This window comes from Leuciscus leuciscus (assembly GCF_965113295.1).
Source record: "Leuciscus leuciscus genome assembly, chromosome: 23".
NCBI lineage: Eukaryota > Metazoa > Chordata > Actinopteri > Cypriniformes > Leuciscidae > Leuciscus > Leuciscus leuciscus.
The window spans coordinates 8,506,429-8,525,083 of NC_138747.1; the positions used below are offsets into that span (position 1 = coordinate 8,506,429).

The 18,655-nt window shown below is 38.4% G+C and overlaps 1 protein-coding gene across 3 annotated transcripts in view; it reads right to left on the reverse strand.

Moving 5' to 3' along the window:
- The window catches only part of diaph3 (diaphanous-related formin 3), a 330,760-nt gene that overhangs the window by 50,045 nt on the left and 262,060 nt on the right, over positions 1 to 18,655 (reverse strand). For all 3 annotated transcript variants that reach the window (XM_082156057.1, XM_082156058.1, XM_082156056.1), the window contains 2 exons: positions 2,641 to 2,736; positions 613 to 675 (listed from right to left, as the gene is read on the reverse strand). In XM_082156057.1, the coding sequence (XP_082012183.1) occupies positions 613 to 675; positions 2,641 to 2,736 (159 nt within the window). The remainder of the gene's footprint in view (positions 1 to 612; positions 676 to 2,640; positions 2,737 to 18,655) is intronic.

An 18,655-nucleotide genomic window follows, 5' to 3' on the forward strand; every position in this document is an offset into this window, starting at 1 on the left:
ACCTAGGAGTACTTGTAAATAAAGACTATGATTCAGTATGTTTGTTTGTGGGCAGCTTATAAAATAATGGTCAGTTAAATCATTATTCAGCTCTCAAGTCAATGGAAACACAAAGTATCAGCCAGCGAGCACCAACACCAACACCGTTTGGGTAGAAAAGGAAAATTTGTAGTAAGAAGCAGTCTGAAGCCTTTCCTGAACCTATATCACACTATAACACTTGTCATGTTTATGACCAGCAGCTTAGGAAGCTGGAAAAAAAACGTTTGCTATCATTTCCCTTTTGCTAGGCGTTTATAGAGGCCTTGAGGGACTGTTATGAGCCATTCAAATAAGCAAGTAGCCTGATCTGGACCAACTATTGAACATTAGTAGCTATAAGCAAGCAAGCAAAAAAAAAAAAAAAAAAAAAAAAATATATCAATAAAAAGAGTGACGCATGATTGAGAGAAGACAAAACAGACATTAACCCGAACAGAACACACATTCAAAATGCATGGCTGGTAGATCAGGGTAAGTGCGCAAAATTGATGCAGTTAATGGCGAAGAGAAGAAATGAAAGCAAATAGTAGAGAGAAATTGTATTCTCTCTTTTATTAACTCTGATTTTACCGTGGTTGCAGTCTTTCAGAACAGGTCTTTGTGGACTCGGGTTGAGCACTTGTCTTGGTTCATCTGTGGAAATTAGGACATGGGACAAGACAGAGTGAGTGCCACTCTCACACATAAACCCACCTTTGTTCTCCATATATTAGACTTATACTTCCTAACAGGGCCTAAAATTAACACTCGCCAAGTGCCAAATGCGAGTAAAAAACGGCGTTGGCAAGTAGAATATGAAACTGTGTCAATAGCCAGTTGGCTGATAATATTTTTATGAATTCTATCAATGCAAAGTTGTGAGAACATAGACATTAAAGTTTAAGCCTTGCTAATTTTAAATACTCTGTAGGGTCCCTGTAAATATATTTTTTCTGCTGCTGTCTTTTTTCTTTTTTTGGACTATTTATTTATTATATATTTTTTGACAATAAACATGCCAGAATGAGAACATGAAAACACGGATGAAATCAACTACCCACCAACCAATCCCCTCCTCTCCCCTCCCCTCCCCTAGGCTAATAGTGTTAGCTGTGGTATTGAAATTGGAATAGAGAAGTGTGAATCTTCACTGGTATCTAAAATGTTGGTGTCATGGTGCCTTTTTTGCTAAAATAGTTTCAAGGCCGGTGAAAAATATTTATGGCTGCAAATATTCTTAAGTCACCGGTCATTGGCAGGTGTAGCAAAAAGTTAGTTTTAGGCCCTGCTTCCCAGTAGAAGGAGAGTTATGATATACTTTTCTTTTTTATTTAAATGTTGAAATTTCCTGCAGCGTTTAACAAGGTCTTTCTGATTTGCCAGGTCAGTTTGTTGGGCTATCCTGACAGCACACTGATTTCTATTGAAGGTGGTCAGCAGCATTAAACTTCTGTTACTGGGTCCTGTAATGCCAGAGGAAGTGTGCTGATAATGGGGGGCTGATTCTGTACTGATTTCTATAGAAGAAAAAAGCTTTTAACACTTTGACTGGAACAGAGCTATCAATTGTAAATTGTGCACAGTATGGCAAACTATATACAATAATGGTTTCATCCTAAAGAGTTTGAAACTTGTCTGCGAACTGAAGACATCCAGTATAACAATGTTCAAAAGTTTGTGGTATAATGTTACACATGATTTCTATTTTAAATAAATGCTTTTATTTTGAACCGTCTATTCATAATTTTCCTACACATTTTTTAGGCAGCAACTGTTTTCAACATTGATAATAATGAGAAATATTTATTGTGCACCAAATCAGCAGATTATAATGATTTCTGGAGTAACGATGCTGAACATTCATCTTTGCCATCACAGGAATAAATTACATTTTAAAATATATTAAAATAGAAAAAAAAGTATTTTTTTCCTCTTTTTTTTTTTTATAAAATAAATGCAGCCTTGGTGAGCATAATGGGCTTATATCAAAAACACAAAATTTCTTACCAACCCAAACTTTTGAACAGTAAACTCAGAGTTTATGGTCAGGCTTGTACTGATATATGCCACCCATTAACTGCATGTCTGAAGCTGTCTGAAGTCAACAAACCTGAGCCTCTCAGCTGGGTAGGTCGGACACATAACATGAAGAGTGCAGAAGATACACTCTACCTTATCTCACCCCTCAATGCACTGGAAAAAGAGACTCTAAACCACTGGATGCCTTAGGCTGCTACGCACAACTACAAAATACAGAAAAATACACAGCTATCCCTCCACTCTGCTTTGGGTTTCTGGTCACCATGAAGGGGTTTATTTTGTTATGATGACCAGCTGACTGCATTATCCTACTTATCACACAGCTATTTAAACGACAAACAAGCAAATAGACATGAAACTTGTACAGCTATGAAAGAAAAAAGCAGTCGGAATACAGTACATTTTAGCGGTTTAACGGTTTATCTGTTGGAATTGACCAATCAGAGTCGAGCATTACAGTGAGCTCTGAAATAAAAAGCCAAGAGAAAGAAAGAAAGAAAGAAAGAAAGAAAGAAAGAAAGAAAGAAAGAACGAACAACTAATGATGGCAGGATGTGAGTGGAGTGTGAGTAGACTCACCTCGGGGTCTGGGTGCTCTTTTCCTGCGGTCTCTGAAAGCAGCTCCAGACTGCAGCGCCTCCAGCAGACAATCCATCACACCGGTCTCATCGTTCTCTACAGGAGAGAGGAAGAAAGAAGAGAAAACATTAGGATGCGGAGGGGCATTCCATAGCGTCACTTAAACCGGCCTTAAGGGTCTCTGCAGGAATGCTGGGGAGAGAGAGAGAGAGAGAGAGGGAAAAAACCCCAAAGAGGCCTTTTGTGGACGGTATATCACAGCGTCGATTCGGACAATTTGAGAGGCAAGACAGGCCCTTAAACTCCTCTATACGTCTCCTCTGCACCTCTACACAAATCCGCTGGTGTTTTGTAGCATTTGGAGGGCCGGTCGTAAAAACAGCTGAGTGGTGCAAGCAGTTAACCTCAGGCCACTGGCTTTCACATAGAGCAACTCCACAGACACAAGGAGGCCTGTGGGACACACGGCAGGCAGGAGGAACACCACACTGCTCACGGTCACAAACACATCACGTATATGCTCGCACTGCTGCTTACACAAAAACTTTACACACATGCACACGCACACACATCCACTGACAGAGAATAAATCAGGTTGGCAGGAAAGTGTGCTTTTCAGCAGGTTTGGATAGAAAGGCTTGTATGAGAAAATGTCTGTTGTGTGTTGAACCCCTAGATGGGTGCGCGTGGGTAAGCATTACGGGCCTTGACACTGTAACCTCCAAATATTAATCTTTACACTGACACAGCAAGCTCACACACACACGCACACAATACAAAACAAATCAAAAAGCACATGAGCGTGTGTGCTAACGCTGCAGAAGTGCCTACTTCTCCACCAATAAGTTATGACACCTATCATAGGGGCTGTTCAGAATTAAACCAGTACCGTTTACCTGTATAACCTGACAGTCATGATATCATTTCATGAGGGTTAGTTACATGCAAGTCTACAGTATAGTACATTTATCCTTCTGGATATATACATTTACTACACTATATCTAATATAAATTACAGAAAATAAAACAATCATAATAAATACAAAACAAATAAAGGTAATTACAATAAAATTATTTGATAATATTACAGAAAATAAAACACAACACACACGGATGAAGAGTCTTGGATTAGCCTCAGTGAAGTCATCAGTCACTCCCTTTAAAGCAAATACACACTGAATTTCACTGAATAGAAGAAATCTTCCTCTATTCTATCTGAATTTCTGCGTTTTCTTAAAATATAAAATGCAAAAGCAAACACACAATTACAGGGGCTTTATAAAAGGGGCTGTCTGAAGCTTATTTGGGACTGCAGCATTGTCACGGTTGAGTTGCTCTCTGTAAAAAGCAAGACAGAGTCAGCCATATACACTGATAGTATAGTGAGGCCATTTTCAATCAGCAGCTATTGTCTGAGTAAGTGAGCGATGGGGAGAGAGAGAGAGAGAGAGAGAGAGAGAGAGAGAGAGAGAGAGAGAGAGAGAGAGAGAGAAATTGTGTGAAACAGAGGAGAAGGTAGAAGGTTCTTTTGTACAGAGTGCTGTCAGTAGTTTAGAAGGGGCAGTTGACCACAATGAAAACTATCAACGGAGAGAAAGCACAGAACTGTTGACCTTTACTAGCCAAGCTTCAATTAGACACAAAGAGAGTGAGTCTGTGATAAAGTGTGTGTGTGTGTGTGTGTGTGTGTGTGTGTGTGTGTGTGTGTGTGTGTGTGTGTGTGTGTGTGTGTGTGTGTGTGTGTGTGATAGACCAACAACTTATCACCGCACTCTCCAACAGAAATACAAACTTGCTAAATTGAATCCATTATATTTTCATAATGAATTAAAAATCCTACTTTAGACATTATGATTTTTTTTCCCAAAGAACTTAAAAATTATTTACATTTAACATTGTTTGCTATCAAATATGCTTAAAATAAATGTTTCTGCACAGAATACATAATGCAATGATGATGACGACAATAATAAAAATAATAATTTGTAGAGCAGAAATGACAGCAAAGTCTTTTCCCTAGAGTACGTACTGGCTTGTAACGTTTCTGCCATCATTTCATCCGTTCTTCCAGACAGATTTGCTTTTAAATATTCTTCTGACCTTGCATCTAGGACCTTTTTTGTAAAAAAAATAATAAAAAAATAATAAGATTCACTTTTTGGCAGACACGTAACTTTCCTGTATTCTGCATAATCCACTCACTAATTTAGTTTTTAACAACATATTACGGGTATGGTTTAGCCAATGCTACATTTGTAGCATACATGTCACTTAGAAGCTAGAAAAGGTTCTATGTTGGTCTCATCTGATTACAAAATCTTTTCCATATTTCCATCATGAGCAACTGTGCCGTGTCATGCCTTTTGGCAAACTCCAGAAATGCTGTGACATGGGCTGCGTTTACACTTGGCATTAGCATGCGATCACCGTGATCCGATCAAGCAGATCGGATCATAAGCCAATCAGGACACTGTGTTTACATACCTGTCCACGCCAAGTGGCTTCTGTATCTGGATAACAGATCGGATCTCACATTCCCGCAAAAAAAAAAGAAGAAAAAAAAGGGATGGCTCCAGTGCAAAGTCGACCTGAAATGGTGGGTTTTCTTTTAAAAACGGTTTTCAGTAGGGGTACAATTTTACAAATCTCCCAAAATGAGGAGGATGAAGATGCTGCAAGTAGGCTACAAATAATGTGGATAGATGCCGTAATGGAAACGGTACAGATAAACGTATGGGTCCGAGAACGTTGCCAGCTGTGGTGGGAAAAATGCGTTCTTTACAGAATATTAATGGTTCTGCAACTTTCGGGTGCGAACTGCGAAGGAAAACATTTCAGTATATTTGCGATGTAGCCTATATGTATTTCGCACTCGACTGCAAAACCACACAGCTCTCATTTCTGGAGAGAGGAGGGGGAATAATGACAGTGGGCGGAGTTTCGTGTGACGTCCACCTGTGAATGCAGACACGATGGCTGGATTGCGTTTACATTACGCTGAGACCCGATCACAATGCGTCCTCGACTACCTCCGAACCTGGACACGCGGAAGCGTGTTTACACTTGTCTTTTCAATGTGTATGTGGACAACATCCGGATACAGGTCACATGTTAATGCCAAGTGTAAACGCAGCCATGGATCTTTTTGAACATTGTCCCCTTTTGTATCGTACTCCTGAATCGGCCAGTGTTATCCAGGGCTCTTGATATGCTGTCTGGTGCACCTTCAGCTCCAGAACTATGTAGCCTCTACAAAGTGTTTGCAGGTCTCTCTGTAGCTTCCATCACAAGTCTCCTGCTTGTTTGTGAAAAAAAAAAAAAAAAAAAACCTGTCTAGACAGTGTTGGGGTAGTTTGATATAGCTTTCACAATGCCCACTGGGACCACCAAACACCTGCATTATTTTCAATTGTTATGTACTCTTTTCCCCCCTGCAGTTTATGCATGTGTTTTACATAATATGTTCTTTTGTCATTTTCACCGGTTTAATTTAATTCAGACTGAATAACACTCCAATAACTGTGGGAGTTTATGATAAAGCATATGGGAAAGTGATTTTAATGATTCACATGTAGAGACAAATTATAAGGCAATTGTGTCTTCATTAGAGGAACCGTATTTCATCTGTGTAAGCGAAGAGCTTCTACAACCCAGGTAAAGAATATTTACATAAATTTCAGTTTTTATCTGTATAACTACTGTCTTCACTCACTGACTGTACAGTGTCACATTTAAAATAATTTGAGATTCAGTGCTTACATTTGTGACACTGTTTGCTTTTCCAGAACTCTCCATCAATAATATCTGTAATATTGGCGATGAGAGATTTGAAACCAATATATCATCCATGCCAAAAGTCTATGTATCATTTGCCCATTTTACCATCTGCCAAGCAAAAACCTAATCACTTGGAACAGTACTAGAACACCTCTTCCCAAAAGTGAAAAGTCAAAAATATGCATGAAAACAATACAGTACACTGTGTGTGTGTGTATGTGTATGTGTGTGTGTGTATGTGTATGTGTATGTGTATGTGTATGTGTATGTGTATGTGTATGTGTGTGTATGTGTATGTGTATATATACAGTACCAGTCAAAAGTTTGGAAACGTTACTATTTTTTATGTTTTTGAAAGAAGTCTCTTATGCTCATCAAGCCTGCAGTTAAAAAAAAACAAAAAAAAAACAACAACTAATATTATGAAATATTATTACAATTTAAAATAATGGTTCTCTTTTTTAATATACTTTAAAATGTAATTTATTTTTGTGATGCAAAGCTGAATTTTCATCAGCAAGTACTCCAGTCTTTGGTGTCTTATGATCCTTCAGAAATCATTCTAATATGCTGATTTATGATCAATGTTGGAAACAGTTGTGCTGCTTAATTTTTTTTTTATAACCTGAGATACTTTTTTCAGGATTATTTGATGAATAAAAAGTTAAAAAGAACTGTATTTATTTAGAATAGAAATCTTTTGTAACAATATACACTACCGTTCAAAAGTTTGGGAACAATAACTATTTTTTTTTTTAAGAAATTAGTACTTTAATTCAACAAGGATGCGTTAAATTGATAAAAGGTGATGGTAACGATTTATATTGTTAGAAATGTTTTTATTTTGAATAAATGCTGTTTTAATGAATAAATGCTGTTAACGTTTTACTCATCAATGAATCCTGAAAAAAGTATTCCAAAAAAATATATTAAACAGCACAACTGTTTCCATCATTGATAATAACTGAGTATCAAATCATCATATTAGAATGATTTCTGAAGGATCATAAGACACCAAAGACTGGAGTACTTGCTGATGAAAATTCAGCTTTGCATCTCAAAAATAAATTACATTTTAAAATATATTAAAAAAGAGAACCATTATTTTACATTTACATTTAGTCATTTAGCAGACGCCCTTATCCAAAGCGACTTACAAATTAGGACTAAGTTCAGCGAGTCATCATAAAGAGGCAAAAGCAACAACAACGCAGGAAGTGCTCAAAATACGAAGTTCAGGTATTATTCAGAGTAGCATAAGCCTGATAAGTGATGTTTCAAAGGGAAAGGATTTTTTTTTCTTTTTTTTTTTTTTTTTCTATAAGGTTAAGTGCTCACGGAAGAGATTGGTTTTCAGCTGTTTTTTGAATGTTGTCAGGGATTCTGCATTCCGGATGAGGGTGGGGAGAGCGTTCCACAAGCATGGAACTGTAAATGAGAATGTTCTGGAAAGTGATTTTGTGGCTTTCTGTGATGGAACCACGAGACGTCGCTCGTTGACCGATCGTAGGTGTCTGGTAGGGATGTAGACTCGTAGGAGTGAGTGAAAGTAGGAGGGAGCTGAGCCTGTGATAGTTCTGTAAGCAAGCGTCAGTGCCTTGAACTTGATGCGAGCAGCGAGAGGTAGCCAGTGCAGAGAGATGAACAGAGGAGTGACGTGGGCCCTCTTGGGCTCGTTGAAGACAAGACGAGCTGCAGCATTCTGGATCATCTGTAGGGGTTTGGTCTTTACAATTTTAAATTGTAATAATATTTCATAATATTACTGTTTTTTGTTTTGTTTTGTTTTTAACTGCAGGCTTGATGAGCATAAGAGACTTCTTTCAAAAACATTAAAAATAGTAATGTTTCCAAACTTTTGACTGGTACTGTATATATATATATATATATATATATATATATATATATATATATATATATATATATATATATATATATATATACATACACACACACACACACACACACACACACACACACACACACACACACACACATATAGGTTGTTCATTGTCATCCCATTACGACTTCTATAATTTTTGGTTCTTTGATGACTGTATAGTCCAATGCGGGAAGTACACTGTCTTTTACAGATAGGGCATATGCAAATTTCTCCTGATTGTCTTGGAAGGCAGGAACAAGCATGGCCTGCTGTCTTTTAGACAGGCGATGTTTAGTTATCCTGTCTTCATAACTTTGTACTCCATTCTGACAAAGTTGCTGGCAGAGTGTACGATTCAGGGCACTACTTTCCAGGGATGTGGGCTTTATCCCTCACTTCTTAAAGCCTTTTAGTTGGTCTTTCAGCCTCTTTTTTTGACCTCCTACAGAACGGCAGCCAAGATCTAATTGACCGTACAGTACCTTACATGGGAGGCGACTTGGTGGCATTCTCACAACATGACCAAGCCACCTGAGTTGGTAAAGCATTAGGGTTGCTTCTATACTCCAACAGTTCGTTTTTTGCAGGATCTCAATATGTGGCACTCGATCTTGCCGTGTCACTTTGAGGATGCGCTGCAGGCATCTAATAAGGAGAGATTCCAACTTTTTCACATGTCGAGCATAGATAGTCCATGTTTCACAACCATACAGGCGGGTGGGTGAGGCTGATTGCTCGATAAACAGCAATATTTGTGTGTATATGTAAATTAATGTTGCTGAACACTATTTTATATATACACACACACACACACACACACACACACAAACACATGCAAAGCTGTTGTCCCCAATCTCTCTGCTGACAGTGGGCAGTGTCTAAGTGAGTGGTGAGCGAATGAGTTATGATTTTTTTTTTTTTTTTTACCAAGCAAAGAGCGAGTGGCTGGCACTGAACCTGACCACGAGAAAATGAGGCGTGAATGTCAATCACTTATCTCAGTGTTCCAACACCATCTTCTTCACCCACAGGACCCAGGACAGCAGCAGCTGTCACGGCAACGCTTCAGAAACCAGCACTCTCAGATAGACAGACAGGTGCTAATGGACAGGTGTGAAAAGACAAAGGTGCACCACTAGCAGGGAACTCGGTACTACAGAACGGTACTAAGTCGATAAGAGAGCTAGGGGTAAAAAAACAGAGGAATGCTTAAGGCAGAGAGAGGAGAAATAACTAGTAACATGCTACTGAGTGGAGGCTTGAGGAAAGAGATGCAATCATAGAAAAGTAAATGAATGTCCAACTGCATTTGTGCATGTGGGTGTGTGTGTGAGACTCTTTGCTACACCGACATGCGTTGTGCATACTGTTCAATCAGACCTGACTATTTACATGCAGACCCGCCCCCTTTAGTTACTGTTGCTATGTCCGACAAGCCACGCCGCTCTCACGCCACACCATGTTCTCACGCAGTGAAAAATACATTGCGGAGCAGAGAGGACACTGACAGCGCACTGACACCGCGCTGACAGACCAGGTTAATTTTGATATGAAACAAAGTCTCACCTTTCAAATTTGGTCATTTTTTTAAAGAAATTTAAACAATAAATACCGTTTTATGGCTCTTTAATGTGTCGTGACAGATTGCTGTAGAGCCTCATCTCTTCCATCTAGTTAATTCATAGCATCAAACAAACATGAATGAACATAAGGAATGTTGTTTTAACCGTGGAAAGACGTCAGTACACTCCGTTTTTCAAGTTCAAATCCTCCAACGTTAATCTACTAACTCTCCTGACTGCTTTGTCGGACAAAAATGGCAGATTCGGCGGATGGTGGATTGTGATTGGTCAGATCGCCTGTCAATCAAACTCCCTGTGAAGGGTCAATTTATAAGGAAGGGTCATGCTTAGAATATTAACTTTCTGAGAAGAGAGAGAGTGAGCCAAGGGAAATGAGAGTAGATATGGACTACGAGGATTGACATTAGCCTGCACAGTTTTCCAGGTGGCACGTTTCTTATTTCTTTTGAAAGATAGGCCCAGATAGCCAGGTTGCAGGAAGAATGGATGGATAGACGGACAGCGAGAGGGTGTGATTTAAGAGAAATGGAGAAAGAGAGAGAGCGAACCCGAAAGAGCGATAAGTGCTAGGAGGTAGCCTGCTGGGTCTCTGATGGAGGAGAGAGGGATGGAGGGTGGCTTTAATAAAGAGCTGAGTGAAGAAGAGAGAGGAGGTGTGAGAGGGAAGGATATGGTGTGATTTAGCCAGGAACGGAAAAGGCATTTGGCTTGATTGCTGTTGCCTCTCTTTTAGTTCTCCCTCTTTTTTTATAAATACAAGAGAGAGTGAATAGAAGCACTCACACTGAAGAGAAAGAGAGAAAGAGGGCGACTGCTCTTCAAATAAAACCCTATACATCTAAATGTTCCATAAATCAATAAAAAAATCTTTAAGCAATGAACTGTATAAATCAAAGCATTTTATAATTTTTCCTTTTAAAAAAACATTAAAAAAATGAATATAAATGTACCTCTTTTTTTTTAATAACTGAATAAATCGTCCACGGTTTAATCCACAATACTGTAATCTATCAACATGGAACAATGTCTGGAACCAGTTTCCCTTTTGCAATGTGGAATGTCTTTCATTTCAAAGAAGGTACAACAAAAAAAGATTTTCTTGAAAGGGGGGCCATGAGACAGTAAAGATAAACATACAACGTGGACTTTTTTAAAAATCATTTTGTCAAGTATTTCAATCACTTTCAGCTTTCCTTCAACCTAAAAACCTATGAAACTACACTTCTGTAACCCTTCTGCTGCTAGTAAAGTGAAAGGCCTTAGATGTATTTAATCGCCATGTCAGCACAACTTATGAACACGTTATTATTGGCGTAGCATGCCTTTTAAAGGAGAAGCTACACTTCAGTCCAGCTGAGATTTATGAGACGTTCATTACGGATCACAGAAACACATGATTTCACTGATCTGAGATCAAACAACAGCATGCAAAGGGGCTGGACAGGTGTCTGCACAGGTTGAGCAATAATGGCGGAACAGCACAATCATTCCTGACGTATCAACAGCCGCTCACAGTTCATGTCCGTTCTCTCTCGCATTTGTCTGAAGAGGGTGAAAGAGAGATGACAAATAATGAAGACAGCAATTACCTCCCCTATAATCTTTCATCAACCCTCTTTTCTCGTTCTCATCTTTCACATCATATTTTCCTGAACAGATACAAAGAGCGCATTTGCTCAGCTGTCTGTCTGCTGTGGCTTTGACAAAATGCCACCTGCTAATCTGATTTGTCAGGTGCATATTCTGATTATTAAACCTTTACTGGAGCGTAAAGGTCAGATATTATATAAACGTCAGTGAAAGATAAAGGGAAAATTGTTAGATCTCATGCATAAGCTCAGCAGGAGTCCACCTGAGCTCTAGAAGGTTCAATCTTAGAGAAACATTCCATTGCTTGGTGAACCTAGTAGAGCATGATGTTAATGCTCAATGGGTTTGATTTCCAGAGAACACACACACTGATAAAATGCATATCTTGAGATCGCTTTGGCTAAAAGAATCTGGCTAATGTGCTGCAGTCTTTGCGAACGGATTGTTATCGAAGAAACAATACATCCTTTTTATAAATTATTTTTAAAATTATATTTTTTATATTATCTAAAAACACAAATGGATGCACTAAGCGCATATAATAAATTAAATTTGATGCAGGATGTGGGTTTTTATAAAACAGATTACATTATGCACATTGTGTATTTCAGTGCATAAGACTGAGTACAAACAAGGCGTAACAATTCATCAAGCAATAACAGCCATTTCATGTAAATCTGAGTTCCTGTCAGCTCTAGTATTGTGCTGTAGCTCTGCCCATAGAGAAATCTATATAGTGAGGGTCAAGCAGTATTTTTTCTTTCGGTGTGAATAGACAAATTACTTGTTGCGCTGCACTTGCTTTGCAAAATTCAATTGAGCCCTGTTAAATGATGGACTCTTTGTGAGGCTTTATTCCTTTTTGAATGTTTTACTAAGCTTTTACTGCATTTGTCCATTTCAGTATACCCTTTCATAGGCTGTAGGGCTCAGAGTCGGTTTCATCAGCTGGTTTCTGAGCTCCAGGGAGCTGGGAGTCCCCCTGTGGCTTCCTCCTGGAGGAGAGCCCATATCTGGGACAGAGTAGCCAGAACGCTGGGCTTTTACAGCACTTGCTGGAATTGGGAATAGCACAGGCGACTGTGTTTGCTCCGTGTCTATGGATATGTGGCCTAATTCTGTTAGATGTCTGGTCTGTTGCTTTCAACAAGCACAGAGACCCTCCCCTCTCTCTGAAAACATGTTCATGTAGTTCTCTCTACTCCTCCGGTCTGGTCTTGAATCATTGCTCTTCTCTGTGTGTGTGGCTCCAAAACATTTCAGAGGAAACTAGTGCACAGCTTCCTCTCCTGCTAACAGTGCCAAACCAATTTATTATATTTTTTCTTCTCTGTCTCACATCCTACCACCCACCAAAGAGCGGCCCGCTTACGTTAACCCTAACACGTACAGAGCATCGCCTCTCTCACTGGGGCGGTTTGGATTACCACAGCGCTTTAATTGACAGTCTCCGTGGAGACGAACAGGAGAAGTGGCAATGGTAACCTGGAAACACAACAGAGCCTATTTGTGCTGACTTCAGACGAGAGACAGACATCATCAAAAATGTCAGTGAGAGTAAAAGAGAAAGAGAGGGAGAATTGTTATTATTTTGGACAAAAAACAGCCGTTCACTGTCTTTTCCAAAGCTGTGCACACTGCACTTAGAGCAACCTTGTGTGTTAAAGAGCTGCATGCACATGCTCACTTCCAGCATGCACGTGTCAGAGAGACATCAGAGCTCTGAGTCGGAGTACAGGAAAGAAAAGGGAGATAAAGAGGAACATGATTAGAAACTAATTGGTGTGAAAGAGATTTGTGATAGACAGCAAACGGGGGGGAAGAGGAAGCAGAGGATGGTCTCTCTTTGAAGGCGACATTCTCTGAAAAGCTCTTTGATGTGGCCTCACTGTCTGCATCTCCTGCTGCACCTGAGCCAAGACGAGCGCTAAAAATTTGAATTTTCTTTTACACTTAGGGCTGCACAATTAATTGATATATAATTGCAGCAATTAACTAATAGGTAACAGTGTTCGTTAAAACATTTCTTTTAGGACTATGCTTGTTGTGGCTAAACGGTTTTTTGTTTTGTTTTTTTGCAACAGATAAGGGTTGCAACCAATCACACACATGCCTGCTGTGTGAATGAATGCAATGGCCAATCAGAGACTTGTTTTAAATTAAGTATTTGGGTGCTTCTTCAACTATGAGTATTTTTGCCAAAGGACCTTTACAAATATGTGCAACTTTCTTCTTTTTTCTTTTAAATATAAAGTAGTACAACTGTTTTTTTATAATCAAATAAATGCAGCCTTGGTGAGCATTAAAAACTGACCCCAAACTTTTGAACAGTAATGTAAAAGTGCTTGAAGTTGAAGAAACACCCAAGTACTGTCCAGTGTAAACAGCTTTGTTTAGAATGGTAATTTACACTGAACTGCAGGACAGTCGAGTAAAAACATGCAACCAGTTACAGTTTTAGTGATTACAATGTGTTCAGTGACACTCCAGGATTGTCATGTTACTCAAGTTGTGTAATTTATTCTGCAACTTACTAGCAAATTTGATTTTCATGCTGCTAAGAGAGCCAACGTAAACTTGACCACTCAGGCACTCTCGCTTTAAACAATGACCTCATGTTATACACGCATGCTAAACGCTAACTAGACTGAAGAGCGAATGAGATTGGAGTAACATGCTATAAAAAAGTGAGATGAAAAAAGGAGGGGACTGCTAGGTGTGTGTGTTTTGTGTTTTCTGCACACGTCGCACTGATGAGAAAAGCCAGACTCGGAGACTTGAAGTAAGTGATGCAGTTTGCGACAACTACGCCGTAATAACAAAACCGTGAAGGAAAATGGCCCACTGATGCAATTACATGTGGCAGGTAGCAGTTAGCCATCTGAGTGGCTGCCTGATCAAAAACATGGACAATCACAACAAGCACAGCTTTCCTGCTTTGAGAAAAAGTCTGCAGTTCTTCTCTGTAGTTGTGGTCTTTCCAGTGATAATTATTAAGATAACACTGATTAGCACACGTTGGGGAGCTGCAGGGCAAGAGCGTCCGCTCTGAGGCTCTGTGGACAAGAGAGAGCGATCACACTGGTTGACTGGACAGGAAGCAGTATTAGCTGAAGAGACACCTGAGACCTCCTGAAAGAGACACATTTATACGCCAGAGCCTGCTCAACACACATACACACTCACTCATTTACACGCTCTCCACTTCATGCATCTCTCTTTTTCCATCTGAATCAGCACACACACTCCACCTGTGGCTCAGCCACTCATCCTAAAGTGCATGCGGAATGACAGAGAGAGAGAGAGATTGGTCCTACACTATAAGAGCCTGCATGTTCTAGGTTGGAGAAGTCAGTCCTTGTAAGAGGACAATGCTGGTGTTTGATTAATGAAAGGATGAGAAGAGAGAGAGATGGAGTGAGCAGACACAAATAAGGGTGGAAGTACCCACAGGACACTTTAGAACTGAGGCTGGGTGATATAGCTTTTATTTATTTTTTTAAGACTCAGTATCTTGATATTTTTTCAGCTTTTAGACAATTGCCAATGTTTTGAAATGTATTTGCTCTGAAATGGCTTCAAATTGTGATCTTTTCCCCCATTATTAACAGTCACTGTTGCAAAACAGATTCAAAACTATACAAAAAATTTAAATTTTCAACTAAACAGAAGAATGGCACAATAATTTGTATTAATATGCAACAATATACTAGCAATACTTATCCACATATCGTTCAATTCAGAACGATTTTTTTTTTATGTTTTTGAAAAGTCTCTTATGCTCACCAAGGCTGCATGCATTTCATAAAAAGTACACTAACATTGTGTAATAATCGTACAATTTAATATACGGTTTTCTATTTTATTATATTTTAGAATGTCATTTATTCCTGTGATGGCAAAGCTGTATTTTCAGCATCATTACTTTAGTCTTCAGTGTCACATGATCCTTCAGAAATCATTCTAATATGCTGATATGGTGCTCAAGAAACATGCATTATTATAAATATTGTCAATTGTCATGCCGCTTAATATTTTTGTGGAAATGTTTTAGTATTCTTTGATGAATGGAAAGTTTAAAAGAAAAGCATTTATTTGAATTATTAGTATTTATTTATTTTGGTGACAATGTAAAAGTCTTCATTGTAACTTTTAATAATTTAATGTATTATTGCGGATTGAAAGTAATAATTAATTTTTTTTTTTTAAAGTTCTGATTTTGAACGATAGTGTATGTGTTTAACAAAACATTTTAAAGCCTAAAAACCTAAGCGTTTACGGTGATGTAAACTCAAATTCTTGTAATAGATTCAGGGAAATGAATCAAACATTTTTGCAACTAAAATTTATATCAGGAGTAACTGAGCTACAGGTGCAGTTGCAGAAAACATAACAGCAAAATAAAAAATGCCTAAAATCATTGCATTATTCACGATACTGGTTAACATTACATTCAACCACAAAATAATATCAAGTATTGGTTACACTTTATTTTAAGGTCTCTTTGACTCTTTTGACTTATAATTTTAAGTGTAATTATACTGAGTAATATTAAGTAACTAGGATTAGGGTTTGGTTTAAGGTTAGTTGCATGTTTTTTTATTTTTTTTTATTAATTGTTTTACTATAATTTACTATTATAGTAATTGCATGTAACATCTGTAACAATGACACTGTAAAATAAAGTGTTACCCAACTATGTTGTAAATATTTGGTTCAGCTCTTGGCCCTATAACATTAATTTTAAGTTGAACAAATGAAACCAGTCCAATGCTTCTAATGCACTGGCAGGCTGAATGAAGTGTACTTGGACTCGAACAGAGAAGATAGTTTAAATAGAGTTATGCAGAGACGCATAACATTGGGATGGGGAGAGCATTCAACAGAGAGTATAAGACAGAGTAAGACTAAGACAAAAAGTCTTTTTCTGAGGATATAATCAGAGTGCAAGTGAGTTAAGCAGAGAGATAAAACGAATTCATCTAAATGTATAAATAATTCATATGCTGACTGCCTGGACAGTGTGTAGTGCCCCCTGTTGAGCAAAGACAGCGGTGACATGTTGTCAGTAAACCCTTGTAGAAGAATCTCAAAGTTGAAACAAAACCACTTTGGATCTGAATGACTGTGTCATGAGACATTTAATGAAATCTGCATTAACCTAGAAAGGTTTATTAGAGACCTGCTCTAGAGACTTAAACACTGAGATTTGTTTTAAATGAAAGTGAAGGACAGCAGTCCTCCAAAGGAGAGTAAAAAAGGAAAGAAGAGAAACATTCTAAAACAAAACCCAGCAGAATCAGAATCAGACGTGCTTCAGTGGCTGCCCTTTAAAAAACCTTGACTTATTCATCTCTACTGAGGATTATGCTTCTAAACAGATACAAAAATAAATAAAAATCAGAACTCACCCACCATCACACAAACTGTCAAATCTCCTAAAATGTACACTTCATTTCTTAGCTTACCTCTAAAAGCACTTTCACAACATTCCTCAATGGACAGAACTCTATGGTGCTCGTCCTGCAAGTGATGTTTAAAGGTCAAACAATTTCAACTTTCACCCACTGACCCCTTTGAAGCACAGGCAATAAGTGTGTTCGACTGTGCCTTGGCTTCCTGATTGGCAAGATTTGCTGGTTGCATTTGGGGGACTCTTCAACTTAGATAATGTCTACTTCCCGTAGTGGAGCACACAGTATTCGCTTTATTGCAGATGAAGTTGATCAGATGCAGTATTTATCAGATGTTCAAATTTTACATGTAGTAATAATTTTTACTGAATAGGTTACGTGCTGTTTAGGGCTGCATGATTAATTGAAATTAATCTGCGGTTATTTTATGCGCAGCTTGTCAGTGCAGCACGGCTCTGTGATCGGTAGTAAATGCTGCTCAATGTGAAAGCCAGAGGGCGCTCTCGCGCAGAAACTCCAAATATGCCCCGCACGTCATTCCAGGAAATCCCTATGAGTATCATACTATGGCTGTAGCTGAATAAACAGAAGATTGAAACGCTTTGCTTGATTAAACAGGACTAATAAACACATGGCTACGACAATGTATTTATCGGAGTTCTTCAAGCCTTCTCGGGTATTTTCATGATAATAAAGTATATTTATACTTCAAAGCTAATCAACATGGCCTTTATCACTGTATATAATACTATGAAATAATATGTTGTGTGCCTTATTCTGTGTAAGAAGTCACATCATCTCACAGAAGCATGCTCAACTGTCGTTATGAAGTGAGTTTGGAGTAAAAACAAGTTATTAAATGTTGTCTTTTGTTGGACAAGGCTCCAAGGCTTCTCATGTTTGGAAAGATGTTTGACGCATGTTGCTTCTTTAAACGCACAACATTGTAAGTGACTCAAACTCGCAGTGCTTTCAGAAAGAGCAGCGTTTATTACTGATCACAGAGCTGTGATTCAATGACAAGCTGCTCATACATTTTTTTTTTTATAATCGCAATAAGCCATGCGATTAATCGTGCAGCCCTGGTGCTGCTTAGAAGAAGAAAAAAAAAAGTTTTAAATAAGTTTATATTATTTAGGCTAAATAAGAATAAAGTGTGGTTTGTTATTTTATTGGTTAATTTTGACAAACATAACACAAAATAAAATTTGATTATAAAAAATTCTGCTCACACAGATTTGTGAGCATGAGCATAATAGAAGTTTTAAGAATAAACATAAAAAGTCATCGTTGTCATCCGTGAACCTGGTTAATAGTGAAAATCGTCATTAGGTGCTCTGGAGAAACTGTCAGCTGAGCCAGACGGCTGCTTTCCAATCACTCTCGTCATACTCTATTGTATTGTATAATCTGTACTGAATAGGGCGCTATATAAATAAAGGTGACTTGACTTTATTAAACTAACAATAGTAAGGCCAACCAAAAGTAATGTGGGTATCATGATTATCTGGCTATAATTTATTGTCTTACTCATTCTAGTACGATCTGACTCATACTACAACACTGAAGTCACATTCATTCATTGGCTTAAAGTAATATGACCACAAATACATCATGCATCCCTAACTCACTCACCCACCCACCCACAGAGTTCAACTTAAACCCCTCCACCTTGCACTGCACTTCATGCTCCACTGCCACCACACATCCTACCATAACCCAACACTAGATCCACTACTGATAGTACCACACTCCACATATTCATTTGT